The 18,743-nt window shown below is 36.9% G+C and overlaps 1 protein-coding gene across 2 annotated transcripts in view; it reads left to right on the top strand.

Annotated features, from left to right (window-relative positions):
• Window positions 1-18,743, top strand: part of LOC127657901 (calcium-transporting ATPase type 2C member 1-like) — a 49,287-nt gene that overhangs the window by 5,337 nt on the left and 25,207 nt on the right. Inside the window, exons 1-6 of one of the 2 annotated variants that reach the window (XM_052146873.1) lie at window positions 5,306-5,424; window positions 9,289-9,393; window positions 10,145-10,261; window positions 18,020-18,109; window positions 18,202-18,237; window positions 18,600-18,661. In XM_052146873.1, the coding sequence (XP_052002833.1) occupies window positions 9,325-9,393; window positions 10,145-10,261; window positions 18,020-18,109; window positions 18,202-18,237; window positions 18,600-18,661 (374 nt within the window). In that variant the 5' untranslated portion in view covers window positions 5,306-5,424; window positions 9,289-9,324. Of the gene's footprint in view, window positions 1-5,305; window positions 5,425-9,288; window positions 9,394-10,144; window positions 10,262-18,019; window positions 18,110-18,201; window positions 18,238-18,599; window positions 18,662-18,743 lie in introns of those variants that run through there. The other variant, XM_052146872.1, reaches the window with a different exon arrangement.

The raw sequence follows: 18,743 nt of genomic DNA, 5'->3' as shown, positions 1-18,743 counted from the left end.
ACGGAAGGCCACATCATAGAGAAAAAGGTGCGCTTTCAAACAAAAACTTATTCTTCTATACGTGGCCTAAGATGCTTACTGAAGGCTTTAGTTTGTTGAAATGTACGGAGTAAAAATCTAGACTGCCCTTCAACACAGGCCACGGGATAAAGTTCTCTCCTCCATTTGTTTAATCTTTTGACTTTCAAAAGGCCAAGGATTTCCATAGACAAAGATGAAATTCAAACAACCTCAGGTGTGGCCAGACAAAGTCATTTTTCTTTTTTTGTACCATTTGTGTTGTGGTTTTTTTAGGAGTTTTGCATAATGTTAAGCTTGTCGAATGGCTCCGTGGAAACTGCGACATGTTAAGGGCATGGCTGGGGCTGAGGACACTTTTACATTTTTTTTTTTAAGAGAACTGTATTATTCCTCTTGTGTGCTTAGTCTATTCATACTACATAAGTTCACTATCAGTGAGGAACTGTTTAAAAGGTGAAGAGAGTTTGATGAGCGAGTATGGTTTGAGCTCTGTGGAAACTGTTATGGTGAACATGACATTGTGTCTCTTAGCAGACTGCAGACGATCAGGCTCAATCATCTAATGAGATTGTTCTCTGTGTCTGCATGGCCTTGAACCTGCACTTGGCCCAGTTCTGTCAGTGGGAGATACAGCCACAGTTTGTAATTGAGACCCAGATAGGGGGGCCCGGGAGATACGAAAACAATTAAAGCTTGATTTCTTTCTTTATTTTATATTTGTGTCACTTGCAGAGTGTGACGATAAATAGCTTAGCTCTGGTTTTTGTCATCATAATTGTCAGTAACTGAATTTCACTATAAAAACATGACTTGGCATAGGAAAATATATAAAATAGCACATAACATTGATAAATAAGAGTCATGTAATATTCCTTATACAGGTTTAAAGGGCATAGACACTGAAGATGGGTTGAGCTATTATTAGTTCTCTGACAATGTTAAACAAATCAAAACTATCTTTTCTTTTAGATTCTTAAAAGTAGCCACTCTTGGCATCCTCATAAGCAATAGCTATCTGGGATGCGTTTTAAACTGTGTTGACGGATTTCCTAAATCCTGCATTTTTCATGCGTTTATTGGCTCCTTTTCCTTCACTCTTTGTTCCAACTGCTCTCATGAGAAGTCGTGCTGATATCAAATTAATATGAAATCTTACGAGTTCGTTCATATGAATTTGTAGAAATTGAAGTCGTGCAATAACTGAATGTGCAAGTTCCACCTGTCAGAAGTTTTGTACATGCTGCTTAATTTTATACCATTTCCCCAAACCCCATTTCTAAACCCAACCATAGAAGAGAGTCCCAAGGCATTAACTGAAGCAAAAAGATTTTATTACGGAAGAAAGTAATTGGGTGTTATAAAACTGCAAGAATGTTTTGTTTGTTGCAACTCATCCATTTTAAACAAAGAGATTGCACATAAAATATTAATAAAATGTTTAATAAATAAAATCAAAGTGTAGCCTAATATCTTTAAATTTAGATGATGTCAGTCTGTCTGTACTCACTGAAATTCGAAAACTAAAGCTGGATAGATACCTTTAGCTGGATAGATCACTTTTGCAGATTCTAGAGCGCATAAATGGGTGTGAGCCATTTGTTTCATGTTGTTTGTTGACATGTTATCACGAATATACTCTCCTTTGCATGAGTTTTGTAAAGGAATTTCGGGGATTGTAACTAGTCGGGGATGAATGGACATGTGGTTGATTCTCCTAGTTACTGATCAGTCATGATGTGCACTTTGCTTGAGTTGCGCTAAATGTGTATCCTATAATTATCCGTTGCCATAATGTTGTATGTAGCGCAAAATTAAGAAGTCCCTAGGATAAAGAATTCTCAACTGGGGTTGCACCGGTATACCGGTTTCACGGTATACCACGGTTTGAAATTTGACTGTTATCGTACCATGTACATTTGCTTATCTAAGTATTGAGAAAAAAATGCAACCGGACGGAGAATCTCACATGCGCGTGTGCATCTCCTTTATTTATATATGTCAATTTGAGACACGCACGCGAGCGCACAGCGGAGAAAATGTCTGAGAGAAGCAAAGCGAGGGGTGTGTGTGTGTGTGTGTGTGTGTGTGTGTGTTAAAGCAGTGTTTCTCAACTGGTCTATTCACAGCAGGGAAAGAACAATGCCATGGTTCTCCCATTGAAGATATTTCGGTGGCCGCCCAAGTTGGGCTGGATCAGGCCCTCCACATGGTTTAATGTGGCCCGCGGCTCATTTATTGTAAAAGCGTTTTTATTTTTCATTGGATATTTCAGTTAACTTGCATTGGGACCTAACGCATCTCCACAAGTTTTTAACATGCTTGGGTTGCCAGATAAGAAACACCCCAAGTTTGAGATTTATACTTGCACAAATTGGAAATATTCCACCTAATGTTATACTTATTTTGTGCAATCTGGCAACCATGGCTCTTTTAGCATGTAAACGGGTAAAGTTTTAGAAAAAAAAAAAAAACAAGTATACTCGCCCGCTTTACGACAAACATTAAAAGTTCTATAAATTTCTTTTTTTTTATTATTATTAAAACTGAATAATAAATTAGCAGGGAATTAGAGATGGCAAAATACATTTATAATCTCAGCCATTATTCAGTTTTTTTAATGCCTGATAGAAAAGTATCTACCTTTGTAGAGCAATATAATACTTTAGGTAATAGCAGAAAAGTCTCCCTAGTAACAGATACACTTCAGTGCACAACTATTTCTGGGCTTAAAAGATACAGAAACCAAATCAATGCAGAACATTGTATCTCAGAAGTAATACAATGTGGCCCCCTATGCACTACTTTAAGCCCGATGTGGCCCCTTTACCAAAATAGTTAAAAATATTAATAATTACACGCATCACCTTTTACAAATTTGTTTCAGAATTTTACATGAGTAAAAGAAACTAAGTTATAGAAACTAAGTTATAGTTTCATATGAAATAATCTAAAGTTAGAATCTATTAGACCTCATTTTACATCAGCAGTGGCAGTTGTAGTTAAAGTTTCAAGATGTGGTTCAGCTAGTATTTATTTTTCATAAATACATTAATTTATTATTATTATTACTATTATTTAAGACTAGCACACTGACCTAACCATGGTAATGTTTCCTTCTGTGTAATATGTGTATAAATATGTAATATTCGGTAACAAACGGGATAACAATTGGCTCATATAATTAAATATGCTCTTCAATTTTTAAAAGGGGGTGAGACAATTCCTGTAGATTTTGTTGTTGACATCATCAACCAAAATAATGACACTTTATGCATGTCCTTGTACTGGAAAACCATGAACAAAACTATGCAACATAAAAGGAAATGTTTTTATTTTTAATCTATGGCAGGTCGACACTTGATTTCCAATGTAAAATCTGTCCTGAAGCAAAACCAGTTGAGAAGCACTGAGATAAAGGTACAGACAGGAGCAGTATGTTAATTATTAATAATCATAGGACATTACTACAAAAGCTCTCACAGCTGATGTTATTTTTCATTTAGTAGTTCATTTAACATGCTATGCTAACATGTAAACTAACATGCTTTAGTTATATAACGTTATAGTTACATTACATTTTTATCATGTTTATAATTCTTTTTCTTATTTATTTATTTTCAAAAGGGAGACTTTTTTTTTTATACATATGTACCAAGAGTGGACACTGCATCATTCTTAAAAGTATAACATTTCAATAAAATGAATGGTTTCAATTATAATAAAGTGTTTGCTCAAAAATAAATAAAATAACAATTCTGTTTTCACTGATAATAGTAATTGTGTTATACTGTGATACCGTGAAACCGTGATATTTTCTGAGACTGTTATCATACTGTGAAAATCTCATACCGTTGCAACCCTATTCACAACACCGTTACTAAGGATCTAATAGTTTACTATACTCTGTAAAATACTTTATATGAGGAATTTATTTCATGTTTTCGTGAGGTTTTTTACGTAAATTGATATTTTTACATCACGCGCATAACCACCGGTGGCACTCTACCACCGTGGTTGTCACGGTGATGCTAGCAGCCGTAACAGCCAATGACCGAAGAATATTATGGTGATAAAACTATGTGGATACCTTCTATAGGTTTGAATAGGTTTGTCTTGACCCCTTAATTTCAGTGAAGAAAAATCTTAATGCTATGGCATACAATGACATTCTAGAGAATGTCAACTTTGTGGCAACAGTTTGGGGTAGGGACCTTTTCTGTTCTAACATGCAGGGCTCCATACTGCGACCTAATATGGTTGCAAATATGACCAAAAATAATTGATTGCGACAATAATTTTAAATCTGTTCGCCATTGGCGAAAGTCAGGTTGTGTGTGTTCATATGTGGTTTTGTCAGATATCATCTTGTGAGTTATTGAATATATCTTTAGAGCGGACCAGTGTGTCTCGAGTCACTTTTCACCCGTTCTGTTGTGATGAGCTCACTGCACTCAACAACAAATCAAGAGCGAGAGTGTCGTGACCAAAATAACTCTTGAACCGAGTCTTTCATGAATCACCCAAACATATCTGAGGGTTTTAACTCAGGAGCTCAGGTTAGCTGTTTGAATCGGTCACTTTATCAGCGAATCATGCGTCAGTGTGTTCACAAATGGGAACGCAGACATTTCAAAATGGGAGTCCTGTGTAATTCAGGCTTCTTTATAATTTAAAGTACTGCACCACTTCAAGAGCTGTATAGAAATGGTTGACTGAGTCTGGTGTTGTTGAACTTAATTGGCCTGCACAAAGCCCAGGCCTGAACCCCACTTTAAATTGAAACACAAACTGGGAGTCAAACCACATACCCCAACATCAGTGCTTGACCTCACTGATTCTCTTATTTCTGAAACGAATGGGAGCAAATCCTCATGGCCCTGTTTCAGCATCTAGTGAAAGATCTTCCCAGAAGAGTGGAAGCTGTTAGGGATGTCCAACTCCCTATTATTGCCAATAGCTTTGAAATTAAATGTTTAACAAGCACAAATGTTTGAGTTGTGAGTATCCACATACTTTTGGCCAAAAAGTGTTTTGATGTGTGTTGGAAAACCAGAGAATGAAATTTATAGAAATGGCCTAATTTCTGTAAAGGGAACCCAACTACTCCCTGTGTCCCATTGTAGCATACATTCATTAATGTTAAGAGAGGTCTGTTCAGAGAGAGTCGAGAGACTAATTGGCTGATACAGGTTTAATCTCTTGCCACTCTTAATTATGGGAATCCTCTCAGGCTGAGACTTGCTGGCTTTTCAGTAAGATGCTTTCTTTTATCTTTGCACTGTACCTACTGAATAGAGCTGGACGAATGGTGTGTAACACTTCTAGATGCTGAGCCATTGTAGGGGGATCTCTTATAATGATTCATGCTGGATCCAACACATAAAATGATACTGAATACGACAGGTAGACCAAATTCTTTCACTTAAGCGTTCTGACACAGGCTTTCTCTATCTTTCTCTCTTCTGTTCTCTTTTTCACTTGCTTGCTTTTGTAGAGCTTCACTCTGAATGATATCTGCCAGCGACTTCCACTTGAGGGTAACTCTCTTAAAGTTCGTTCCGGGGGCTTTGGATTCTGTGTTTAGAATATGCTCTGAGCATATTGTCTGTCTGGTCTGTCTTTCTTCGGTCGTGTACTGAAATGTAATTGCAGTAGTATTTTGTTTAGATTTGCATGTTGTTGTGTGTTTATTTCCATTGTAACTTAGTTTGTTAGACTCTATGGTTCTAGGTCCCTGAATTTTTAATCTTGGATAATTCCAAATGACCCAAGAATAAATCTACATCTTAATCTTACTTGTGTTCATATACCATCCACAGGTTAAACTTAAATCATTGTGCTTACAAAAGCTAAACAAACTTGCTGAAAATGTAGTGCTGTGATCTGTTAAATACTTGTAAGATCTGAATTTATCGTGGGCCTTAATCAAAATAAATTGCAACATGTGCTTACTTGTTGGTGGTGCTTCACTATTACTAGTGCTGGACGATATGCAAATATGTTCACAATATTTTTATGAGAAAATATCAGAAGGATCTGTGAATATTCTTGTTTTATTGATTTTGCTTTAAAAATGTCATTTATTTATTGAAACTGGAAAACTTAAACTAAAGATATTTCTAAATTAATATTGCACTTCAAGGAAACGAAAAGACAATTAAAATAATGAAATGGTCAAAAAATCTTATATTACCACCCTTCCATTTGCTATCATGCAAGTATCAGTCTCCAACAGGTGAAAAATTACTTGAAAAAATTAGTATCCAAAGACAATTATAAATGTAATAATAATAATAATAATGTTGATGATAATTTAAATCAGTTTTAGGTTCAAGGTGAACTTGTTTAGGCTGTATACTCATGTAGGCTATAAAGTGAACCTGCAGATGCATTCACGCTGCATGTTAAGCACGAACAACTCCATGGAATTAAAGCAAAATAAACTTTGAGAACCTCCTGAGATGGTCTGAGGTAATTTGCTTTTACATAGATGGCACTATTCTTGCAAACAGATTTTTCAGATGAAGCAGAAAGGAGAGTCAGAACTCTTTACATGCGTGTGTTCCACGAGAGACACACTCCGCATGTCTGTGTCCTACAACATTTCTAGTCATGTGTCATTCCGAGATATATTACAGTTAGCTATTTATCGATTTAGCTAAATCGAAGAACGAATGGATGTGACGTCTTTTCAAACAAAATTGGCCCAGAAAGTTTCAGTGGTTTGAAACCGATCGACAACTCTTGGGAAAACTTCACACCGGATGTTAAACACCTTCATATTAAATTGGCCCACGTCATCAGTAGATGTGACCCGGTGCTCCACCTACTTTGAGGCCAACAGCTAATTCCGGTTACATTCTTTAGTCCGTTAAGACCCGTCAACATGAACACACTGGTGTGCAGTTACCAAATCTACTCTAAAACTCTTAAGTGCCCATTCACACTGGTGTTTGATATGCTGCTTCATTCATGGGCCATCAGCAGCCGAAGGCCATTCACACATTCACATGCAGGTGAATTATGTCGAACTGTCGGCGAAACTCAGGTAGGCAGTCACATGCACAGATAGACCCCAAGTGGTACTCAAGCACACGCCCTCTTTCACTTGATAAGTGCCCTTTTTGCAAGTAATTTCCCATTTATTTTAATTTGGCCCTTGGCATCAATTCTCATTTAAACGTGTTTCCGGCATCTGCATTTAAGTTGCAATTCTGCGAGACCACACAAGCCCCTGCCCCTCCCCCTCTTTGTTTCGGTTCATTTTCATGATGCACTCCAGACAGAAGTATGATTTCTTTATTTTACAAAACCACAACGTTTTGCTGTTATTGTGAGTGTACACAAATAAAAGCAAACCCTTTATAGTTTTGAATGATGTCTTGCTCTTATCTGTTTGACCAAAAATGATGGATGAAAAGTCAGGTGATCTCACCAGCTTATCCGGTGACCACAGAGTATTGACACGCAGACATGAGAAATATGTCTATTGAAATCTTGAATTGTCTACTGTTAAATGAACCAATTTCAATCGCAACACAATTACATAGAATAAGTAACAAGTAATAAGATCCAGCACTGTATCGGTTGTGTGCATGGCAAATCAAGACCTGTCAATCCAAGTGATCAGTCCAATCCAAGCTGTAAAACAGTGGCCGGTTTGTCTCTACACATCGTCCATTCCCACCATACCCACCCATATACCCGAGATCAGAGATTATCTTATTATTGGTTTAAGAGGTTAATCAACTTTGCTGTTTGTTAACTGTCAATGAGCACATTAGCTGTTATGTTGTATTTAATGTTGGACAGGTTAATATGCTACAAGTTGATAATTGTAATTTTCTTCAATCATCTAATTATTAGGACACCTAAAATATGTTGCTTGTTAGTGTTTGCTTCAACCAGTGGAAGGCATGGAACAAGTGTATGTGTGCACATGATCAAGATGGTACCACCTCTGCCTTATTTTGAGCCAGGAAAAACCCTTATAGGTCTCTAAATATTCAGTGTTCTTTTGTCACATTTACGGCTTCTGACATGGTTAAACACCCACCTTTGCAGTAGAATCAAAGCCATCATAAAATGCAATATACTGGCGCATATTATGGCCGTATATAAAATTTAGTGCATTACCATCATTAATGCAGAATGTAAACATGACAAATTACACATTATATACTGCATAGGCCTATATATTACTTTAAATCATCTTCGAGTGGTTAAAACGGCATCCTAGACTGATATCATGTGAATTCTACTCCTAGAATGCGGCATATAGTCATAACACATTTTAATGCCATGTTGAAATTTTTGCATTTTGTTTTACATTTGTTCTTGTGCTTATTTAAATGCTCTTATAAAAGCCTCCCACAGTGGCGATGCCTGTGGCTGAATGTTTTCAGAGTGCCGTCAACTATTTTGTCTTTTTATCTCCAAGCGAAAAACAAAGAAGAACTTCGCGGAGAGTATATCTGAGTGTTACATTGAAGGAGAGTCCGTAGTCATTTTGTGACCAGAATATAATTGAGACCAGGCTCTTTTGACTCAGACCAGAAGTAAACTACTTAGCAACCACCTAAAACATCTAGCAACTGCAAAGCAATGCAGTACAAAACACTCTGAACACTTTAGCAACCACATAACAGTGGTTTAAGCATCCCTTTTCTTCAGAATGTGTTAGACAAGATATTATAATGTTGTTCATGTTTTTTTTTTTGTTTTTTTAACTATGTTGGCTGAACATGGATACTTATCATTTAGACTTTTAAAACCAACACTAATGGTTGTTTGATTCTATTTGAAGTTCTAAAAATGTCCTTCTGCCTCCCTAATGCATTCCATTTATTCATCTGATGGGTTCCACGATTATTGGTTGTTTGTTTATATTTTTTTCTGTAGCTGAGAGTCTACAATTTGGGTTGGATAAAATGTCAGATGATGATGAAATTTAGTTTGTTACTTCCTATGTGGGTTTAGTCTGATCAGAATAATCCAAGTGGCTCGGTCTAGAATTGGTTGTTTAATTGTGCAGCATTAAAGAGTTCAATGTTTGGGCCTGTAATGCTTTTGTTCATTGTAGTCACGTTTTTTCGAAGAAAGATTAGGTTATGATAGCATTATCTTTATGCTTTGATGTGGATTATCTCCGATGTTTGCATCCTATTAATGTGAATATTTTCTGTGTGATCATATGGGTTCTCATGTATCATGCTTACTTCCTCTGTTGTTTTATTTAAATGTTTTCCTTTGTTTTGTTTTTTCTAGCTTGCCGAGACTCAACCTCTCTGTGAAGATGAGACCATGGTTCCGGTTCTGACTTCAAAGAAAGTCAGTGAACTACCCGTGAACGAGGTTGCCTGTACACTGCAGGTATGTTCATCAGTCTGTGATGATGAGAGCCCATTCAGATTTCTATTCACAGCTGAAAAAATACTTGACACTTAGGAATTCAAAGCCCATCCCCACAGCTATCACACGATGTACCCATAATGAATCTCCCCAGGATGATAACAGAGTACAGGGATGCTCTTACAGTCTCTGCATGGTTGACTGAGTGTGTTGTGCCATGTCTCTATTCTCAATCACTCCAGTGACATGACCATCTGCTCCCTGATGACCTTTATTCATCCGCTATCATCAGCATTCAGCCACAATCTCAGAGAAGCACTCAAGCCATGAATAATGCACCACATAATAAAATATTACCATTTTAATTGGAAAAAAAATTATATTTTCATTTTTGTACCAATAGAAGCTGACATGTTTTGTTAGTGCAAACTGAACAAGGAAGGGGAAGGAGAATATGTGGCTTCCAAGTTTTGTTGTAAATTGATGCTATGTGGTCAAATTTTGGTGTACTCAGCAGTATTTTAACCTTCGTATTTGGTTTTACGGTGCCATCAGGTATGTGCAACGAGAGCTTTTGTGTGCTCTCTGTTTCAAAGTATGCTTTCCAAATGGCATAAATTATCTCTTTACTGGTTCGTTTTCCCTTTAAAAGCACCATCTTATTTGTTAACAGTTAATGTCAGTGGTCATGATCACATATCCAATAAGTGTTATTCGGGAAAACTGCGGTTTTCTGACTTACAATAATTCTCATCCTCTCCCCCTGTATTAGGCTGACCTGCAGTTTGGTCTCACCCAGGAGGAGGTTGCACGAAGGCGCACTTACCATGGCTGGAATGAGTTTGACATCAGTGAAGATGAACCACTCTGGAAAAAATACATCTCTCAGGTAGGATATTGATTGGCTTAAAAAATGACACTACCAACAAAAATGCAGCGGTCTGTCACTAATGGCACCCTTAGGGATTAAACTGAAACACTGTATAATACTTTCTCTCAGGGATTGTAGCTTCAGTAAATGCAGTATAAAGGACTATTAAAATCAAAAGCAATTCAAAGAAGAGATACAAGTTGCAGGAGAAAATTGCCTGTTGAAAATGTCACACTGAAGTTTGCATAGCTAAATGAAAGCAACACACTGGTCATTCACATGTGTTAATGTATAATACAACCAGCTGCTAAAATATAATGGTTATGTTGTCAAAATATGTTGTCTCACTCCTGAAATGGAACAATTGGAGTAAAACTGTCAAAGCCTTAGATAGGAATTTATCACAGTACAATGATAATACCAGTAGTCTTCTGGTCTAGTTAGTGATTTGTAAGTTGTCTAATTGTATAATGATAATAGTTAGGTAGTTAGTTGGAGACCAAAGATATCAACGGCTCAACATTTATCTAGAATAGGGATGTGCGGAACGACTAAATACACAGACGTTTAAACATACATTTTTAGAGTCGACTAGTCTAAAAAGGAAGAAACCTGCAGAAAACAGTCAAAAAATATTGTGTTTTTATACCCCACCCATCTATTCCAATAGCTAAATCAGACATTTACATTTCACTTTTATAAGTGCATATATCTGCGACGTGCTTACCTTGTATTATGATCATTGTACAGTGGCATGCAATAATTTGGGCACCCCTGTTCAAACAATTCAACAATTGAATTGCCAAGCAAGTAAAAGATGGCATGATTTCCAAAAGGCATAAAGTTAAAGATGAAACTTTCTTTTCAACATTTTAAGCAAGATTAGTGTAGTATTCCGCTGGTCATGTGATTCTAAAATGGAAGCCCCAGGAGGGTGCCCCTGCCCCATGTAGAATAAAACAGCCCCATGTAGAATAAAACCGCTTTTATAAGGTTACTAATATGACTAGAGTCCTTATCTCATGTGAGTGATCATGATTTATACATATGTTTCAAAATTACAATTAATTTCTTTAGGAGTAAAATGTTTTTAATAAGGAAAGAATTACTTGGTGCACCTTTTCATTATGTTTAATATGTAACAGTAATGTGACTATATTTTTACAAAGGATTACAAAGTCAAATGTAATGTGTTAACAGGGAAAAATATTGACCAACTAGTAATTCCAGTGTCGACTAGCAACATGAGTTCAATTTAGTTGTCAAGTCTCGCACATCCCTAATCTAGAATACCAGTTCTGGACACTTTACACAAATGTATATATTCTGGGGCCAAAATTCCCCACAAAGTGTTTAGAGGTACAAATGCATTTTAAAGATTGATTGGCTTGTTTGTGAATAGGCCTAAAAGCTGTAAAACTAAACTACCCAGTTCATCACACTCTCTCTTTCATTGTGGAACTATAAGGCTGCTGTCCTCTGTCCACCCTAGACAGAAACTTGGTGCTTATCAGCTAAATATAATGCTATAACTGGGAGGAATTATAGTTTTCACATTCACCCATGCCCTCTTCAGAGGTGGAACACTTTGTCGCCTTCGTCCTTTGTGGATTCCACTGCGGTGTGAATTATATTGTTGTTATTATTATTTTTAAACGTCACCGCTGCTCTAAAACTGCAAAGAATGTGTAAATGTCCTATAGCTGGAAGTCATAACAAGGGCAAAACGAGAAACGCAACTGTGTCGTGTCACGACTCTGAAGACTTCAGAGGTTAATGTGGCTGGGTGGTTCATGCTGATAATCACTGTGCGTGAGGGTGGTTTGGCATTTTTCCTTTCATTACCACTGAACTCCTTTTCTCTAGAATCGCAAGCCTTATTATCAACAAATCTATCTTGATATTTGATATGTAGTTGCTCTGAAATGGCTCAATTTTTATTTGTTTCATAACCAAACAGCCCTTGTTGCCAAGATTCAAAATGTTTTGTATAATAATCTAAAACACTGTTCAAATTTAATAATCAAGGACTTTTTTTTTTTCTTGAACATTTTAAATGTATTTTTTTTTCAGTCATGGCAAAAAGGAATGGTTGAATCAAAGTTTTGAATCAAATAATTTAAACTGACAATTTAAACTGAATTGAACTCCTAAACTCTAAAACCGTTTTTGCTACTGAAGTTTAAATCAAAGACTGTAAAAAAAAAAGTCTTAACGCTTAGTCTTACTTGCAAGTTGCGAGACGATGAAAGCTTGTGAAACTATTCTAATGACAGTCTTCATATCCAAATAAAAATGTTTTATGTTGTTCCTTAAATTTATATTGCAATTAATATTGTATGTATCACCTAGCCCTAATTAACACCAATAGATCACAGATAGGATCTGCTGAAACATCCTGATACAACCAAAGCTTTTTTAATTTCACCTTTAACTCCCATCCGCTATTCAGAGTTCGAGTTATGGCAGGGTGGGAGGGCTTGTTTTCTGGGCAAGTAAAGAGTCTTTTCAATTGCAGTGTGATGAAGGCTGTTTGAGGTATCACTGCTTAAGAGCACCGCATTAAGAGCAACAAGCAGTCGGGACTTTAATCTGTCACTTCACATTCGCTTTGTGCTTTTGAGATGTGCTTTTTTAAAAAAAAATTTCTCCTCTCCCTGCCTCTTATACAGGCACCTTCCCCCTCTTTTTACAGCTCTATGCTTCACAGACCAGAATGTTTTAGAAGGGTTTTTTTGTCAGTCACGATCACCAGCACTGCTGTAAAATAATCTCTTATTTATTTATTTTGCCATATTAATTAAAATTCTCAACAGTATTTTTTCACAATGCCTCCAGGCCTGAGCCCAAAGCCACAGCGTAAATCCGTATACGTCACAGTTGGTGACTAGGTGTGAGAATTAGTCACAACATTATCAGCAGACAGGGAGGTCAACCTGTTTTTTTGCCTTCCTGTGTTTAACCTGCCGGTTACAGCCATGGTTTGGTTTTGAAAATTCAGCCATATTTCTGGCTCATAAGAAATTGTGAGCTCATCTTGTACGTTGCTGTTAATTCCTGGTTACACAGGCACTGTGATCCACAGGTGATGGATCCTGCCATAGATTTAAAGCTGCTCACTCAGTCTGTGGCCAATCAAAGAAAGTAACTTGCACTCCCAGCTTTTTAATCTTCACTTTCTGTCATTAGCATGTCATTATCAATTTCTGTTGCCACTGATTAACAAATGATCTTGGGGGACATTGAAATAAGCTAAATAACATGCTTGACTATATTTCCCATCTGTGCAGTGTCACTCCTTTGCAAGAATTGCATTATTGATGGTCTGTCTATTTAAAGGTGCTATATGTAATATATTTTTCTGTACTAAATCATAAAAGGACCATAGCATGTTTCCGAATTCTCTAATTACATATTAAGTTGAAATACTGGCTTCTACGGAGACAGCTTAAAGCCCAGAAATCCTTTAAAATGGATGCTGAGTTGGCTAATTCTGGCAACCTGCATGAGCTTAGAGTCTGTGGTGTGGCAGACAACTCTCCAGTATTTTGAATTTGGACTGCAGTACTCATTTAAAAACGCTTGTCAATCTTACATATAGCACCTTTAAGTAGTTCATTAGACTTCAAAACTGGTGTTTGTAGATTAAGATATTTCCAGAATGTTCCACACATGCCTCGCATAGTGCTTGTACACTGGCAATATTTTAAGCATTTTGATGATATTTAAAATTTAAAACAAAAAGCAGAAAAGTATTTGCCCCCTTAGTTATGAAATCCCAAAATCTATGAAACTGCATTCATAATGGGGTTCAGCTGAAAAAGAAACACTGCCAGCCCTGTTCAATCATATCAACACCTAATATAGAACTTTTTCAGCAGCATGAAGTTGGCTAAAAGGTCTCACCCAGTAGCACACTATGCCAAGGTCAAAAGAAATTCCAGAAATGATGAGGAAAAAGGTGATTGAAATGCATCAATCTGGGAAGGCTTACAAAGCAATTTCAAAGGCTCTGGGACTCCAAAGAACCACAGTGAGAGCCATTATCACCAATGGGATAAAACTTGGCACAGTAGTGAACCTTCCCAGAAGTTGATGACCTTCCAAAATTCCTTCAAGAGCAAATCGACAACTCAACCAGGAAGTCACAAAAAATCCAAGGACAACATCCAAGGAACTGCAGGCCTCTCTCACATTAATAAAGGTCACTGTTCATGAGTTCACTACCAGAAAGACACTGGCCAAATATGCAATCCATGGAAGAGTGGTGAGGCGAAAACCACTGCTAACCTCGAAGAACATTAAGGCTCATCTGAATTTTGCCTAAAGACACCTTGATGATCCTCAAACCTTGAGTCAAAAGTGGAACTGTTTGAAAAACAGGGTTCCCATTAAATCTGGCGTAAATCAAACACCGAATTCCACAAAAAGTGCATCATACTATGGTCAAGCATGGGGGTGGTAGTGTGATGGTGTGGGTATGATTGTGGGAATGTCCGGTCATCAGTCCGCGAGTTGAAGCTCAAGCGCAACTGGATTATGCAGCAAGCCAATGATCCAAAGCATAGGAGTAAGTCCACCATTGGCACAGGTGAAGCAGAATTAAAGTTTTTGATTGACCTAGTCAAAGTCCTGACTTGAACCTGATTGAGATGCTGTGGCAGGACCTTAAATGGGCAGTTCATGCTCAAATCCTCCAATGTGGCAGAACTAAAGCATTAGTGAGCCAAAATTACACCACAGCGTTGTGAGACTGATCTTCAGTTATCGGAAGAATTTGTTTGCAGTTGTTGCACAACCAGCTATTAAGTTTAAGGGGTAGTTAATTTTTCACATGGGGACCATGAGACGTTTCACAAAAACATTTGTCTTAAGATGGTTATTTATATCTGCTACTGTAGTGTCAATAGGAAATATAAATGTTATACTCCCAAACAGTCATTTTGCGAATAGAATAGAAGATCAGGGAGCCCTGCAACAGATGTCATGACATCGGGTCAGTCTGGGATTATATGAAGAGACCGAATTGAGACTAAATAAATAAAAGAACTGTGGCAAATTCTCCATGAAGAGTGTTCACACCAAATATTGGTTCACACTAGATATTTAGCTCTTTTTCTGTTAACTATTATTTCATTATTTCAAGAAATCCTATTTAAGAAGTGCCTAAAACTTTTGCACATTACTGTATATTTGAAAACTGTATTTTGTTTACTCAGGTTGCCTTTAGTTCCATCTCATTGTAAGATCTAAAACAATTTAGTATGACAATCACAGGACTGTAAATGAGTAAATTCTGAGTCATTTTCACATAAAACGGACCCTCCTGAGAACTTTCTTCCGGATTCACAAATGCTTCGTACCCACCAGATTTGTTAGTTAAATTTGTGTATGTTAGTGAATTCTTAACATTCGTTAATGTGGAGAGAGTGCATTTTCACAATTATGATAATCCACAAACATAAGAAATTGCCAGTATGGAAGGCATCAGGTGTGCTAGTAAATGTGAATAGGGATATGCGAAATGGTAACGAAAGGGTTTTTACAATGTTTCGCATTCAAGTCACAAAATTTAGATTTTGCAAACACGCTTGTGTGGTCACAAAGAAAGTGAAGAACTTACTGCCATTGGAGGGTTATTTTGTGAATTGAATATTTCAAAAAGTCGAGAAAAAAAGTGCTTTTATAAATTTAGCTTTAGTGCAAGAAATTCAGTTCAGGTCCACCACCATTAACCTTATCTGGTTCAGTGGAGCGCATTGCCAGCATCAATGGTGAAACTTCCTAGGTAGGTTATATTTTGATGGTCACACTAAAATACTTCCTTTGCAACTGGAAGAAACTTCAGAGGATTAATGTAGTGCATAAAGGTCTTTGACTGAAATGCTGTGAGCTTGTAATGATTTGCAAGCAAAACAACCGTGTGCAGGGCTTCTCCCCATGACAAGTTTATTTATAGGTTTAACAGCATTATTGTTGACTATACATTATCAACCAAACGTGATTTATCGATTCATATTCTGGATTAGTGAAGCCTAAATTATAAAGCTCATAGTTCATACAAAATCATTTTGTTTAACCATTAACCCACAACACTTCCTTGGTTTACCAATTTGAACCACTAATAGTTCTAAACATAACTAATATTGGAATAATATTTATTCATTTTCTGTTCTAGCGCAATTTCCTGTACAACTGCTTTGAAAGGGCGCTTTTCACAACAGGCGCTATACAAATAAATTTGACTAGACTCCTATCGAAAGAAGAAACAATCCAACCAGTCATATTAGTGGGCATTCATTTTTCCAGATAATATACTAAGCATGCTGGAAAAGCGATATAAAATTTAAGCAGAGTTGTGAATTAACTATACATTTGAAGAAAAAGTGATGTTTTCAATTAAGTACATGGTTTAAATTGTCATTTCGTTCAGATGTCTAATACATGATTTACATGTGGTCGGGAGAAGATGTAAATTTTTAGTTTTTGCCCATTAACACTTTGAAAATACGAAACTTTCATAATTCAGAATTTGCATCAGAACAGCCTTACTAGCAATTTACACAACCATGTGTTATGCTCGTGTTTCAAGAATGATGCCGAATCAGTGTTTTGAACAACTGTTGAGTAATGAGTCAAACTTTATAACTCAGAATTTTTTAGGTTAAATTCAGAGATGATGTTAAAATATCGGTCTTAATGCTACTTGACTCGTGACACATTGAGAGGGTGTGAAACTGGCCTACTTTCACAGACTTTGGGAAACTTCATGGCCAAAAAAAGCGCATTTAAGATTGTTTAGGTATTCTGATGTTTAATTTTTCATCAGCAGCAAACATTGATTACACTAATATCATTGATAACAGTTTGTTCCACTAATTTGATTAGACATGATGTGTTCCAAGAGTTTTAATTCTGTGGTTCACAACATTGTAACCAAACTATTTTTGTTCTGGTCGTATTGTTTCTGAAGTGTCAGCTACTCTATATAACAAGATGATTTAAAGGCAATATAACCCTCACTTTCCTGCTGTTGCGTAATATTGCTTAAATAAAATGCAAATATTTTATATCACCCAGCCCAAGCTATAACAACATGGAGTTCCCGGAGCAGGCCATTGCTTCGGGTATTGTGGGCAGATGTTGCATATCTGTTTGGACTTTGGCTCCTTGCCATCTTTAAAAGACAGCTACACACGTGTCTGTGATTATCTGAAAAGCAAACTAAAAGACAAAGACATTGATAACTCTTGCTATTGTCTTTATCTAACATTGGTTAGTCTATTTCAACCCTCGAGGCAGATTAACGCAGTCCTTCATCTTGAGATGTGGGACTCGAAGGACTCCATTCCAATAAATACTGAGCCCAATATAACCCTCACTTTCCTGCTGTTGCACTCCTGTTGTGTAATATTGCTTAAAATGCAAATATTTGATATCACCCAGCCCTAGCTATAACAACATTGAGTTCTCAGAGCAGGCCATTGCTTCGGTGTATTGTAGGCAGTTATTGCATATCTGTTTGGGCTTTGGCTCCTTGTCATCTTTAAAAGACAGCTACACACATGTCCATGATTGTCTCTTCGTTTGCTTTTCAGATAAAGACATTGATAACTCTTGCGGATGAGTTATCAATGGGTTAGTCTATTTCAACCCTCAAGGCGGATTAATGCAGTCCTTCACCTTGAGATGTGGGACTCGAAGGACTCCATTCCAATAAATATTGAGCCCTCTTGTAGTCTGTCTGTCTGAGATTTCCACTCTCTTGTATTCTAGTTTAAAGATCCTCTCATCTTGTTGCTGCTGGCTTCCGCTGTCATCAGTGTGTTGATGCGACAGTATGATGATGCCATCAGTATCACTGTGGTAAGTTTCTCCCGATCATCTCCTCTGTCACATTTTTACTCTTTTAAAGCTGTGCATCAGTCCGCTTAACACTTTTATCGTTCTTTTTGCAGGCCATTATCATTGTTGTTACAGTTGCCTTTGTACAGGTAAGACCAACAGATTACACTGATGACATCACTCATATGAAGCTCATACTTGGTCAGATTGATGGCAAAATTAAGTTGACATGAATGAAAACGAGGCTTTTATATGCACATTCTTAAAGCATACTGCATTTTGGTTTACCCATCTGATTAACCCATAAATTTGTTCTGCTCATCTTTCATACATGTGGCCTAATGTATCATATTGGTGTATAGCTGAGTGTTGATTTTCAACATTTTCTCTGATGGTCAAAGTGACTTGGAGGTGGTTTTGTTGTTTTTGGAAAAGTCTCTTAGAGTATCAAGGTGTAGTGAAAATGTATTTGAGTATGGTCGGCATTTACTCTGTTCTGCTTCATTTTTAGGAATACCGCTCAGAAAAATCTCTGGAGGAGCTGGGGAAACTTGTGCCTCCAGAATGCCACTGGTGAGCATTCATTCTTTCTTTCGTTCTTGCTTTTATTTCATTAATTAATTCTCTCTCTCTTCTACTTTTTGATTGTTACATT

Source organism: Xyrauchen texanus, chromosome 17, assembly GCF_025860055.1.
Source record: "Xyrauchen texanus isolate HMW12.3.18 chromosome 17, RBS_HiC_50CHRs, whole genome shotgun sequence".
NCBI lineage: Eukaryota > Metazoa > Chordata > Actinopteri > Cypriniformes > Catostomidae > Xyrauchen > Xyrauchen texanus.
The sequence above is the reverse complement of the archived record's forward strand: the minus strand, read 5'-3'. Positions and strand labels throughout refer to the sequence as shown.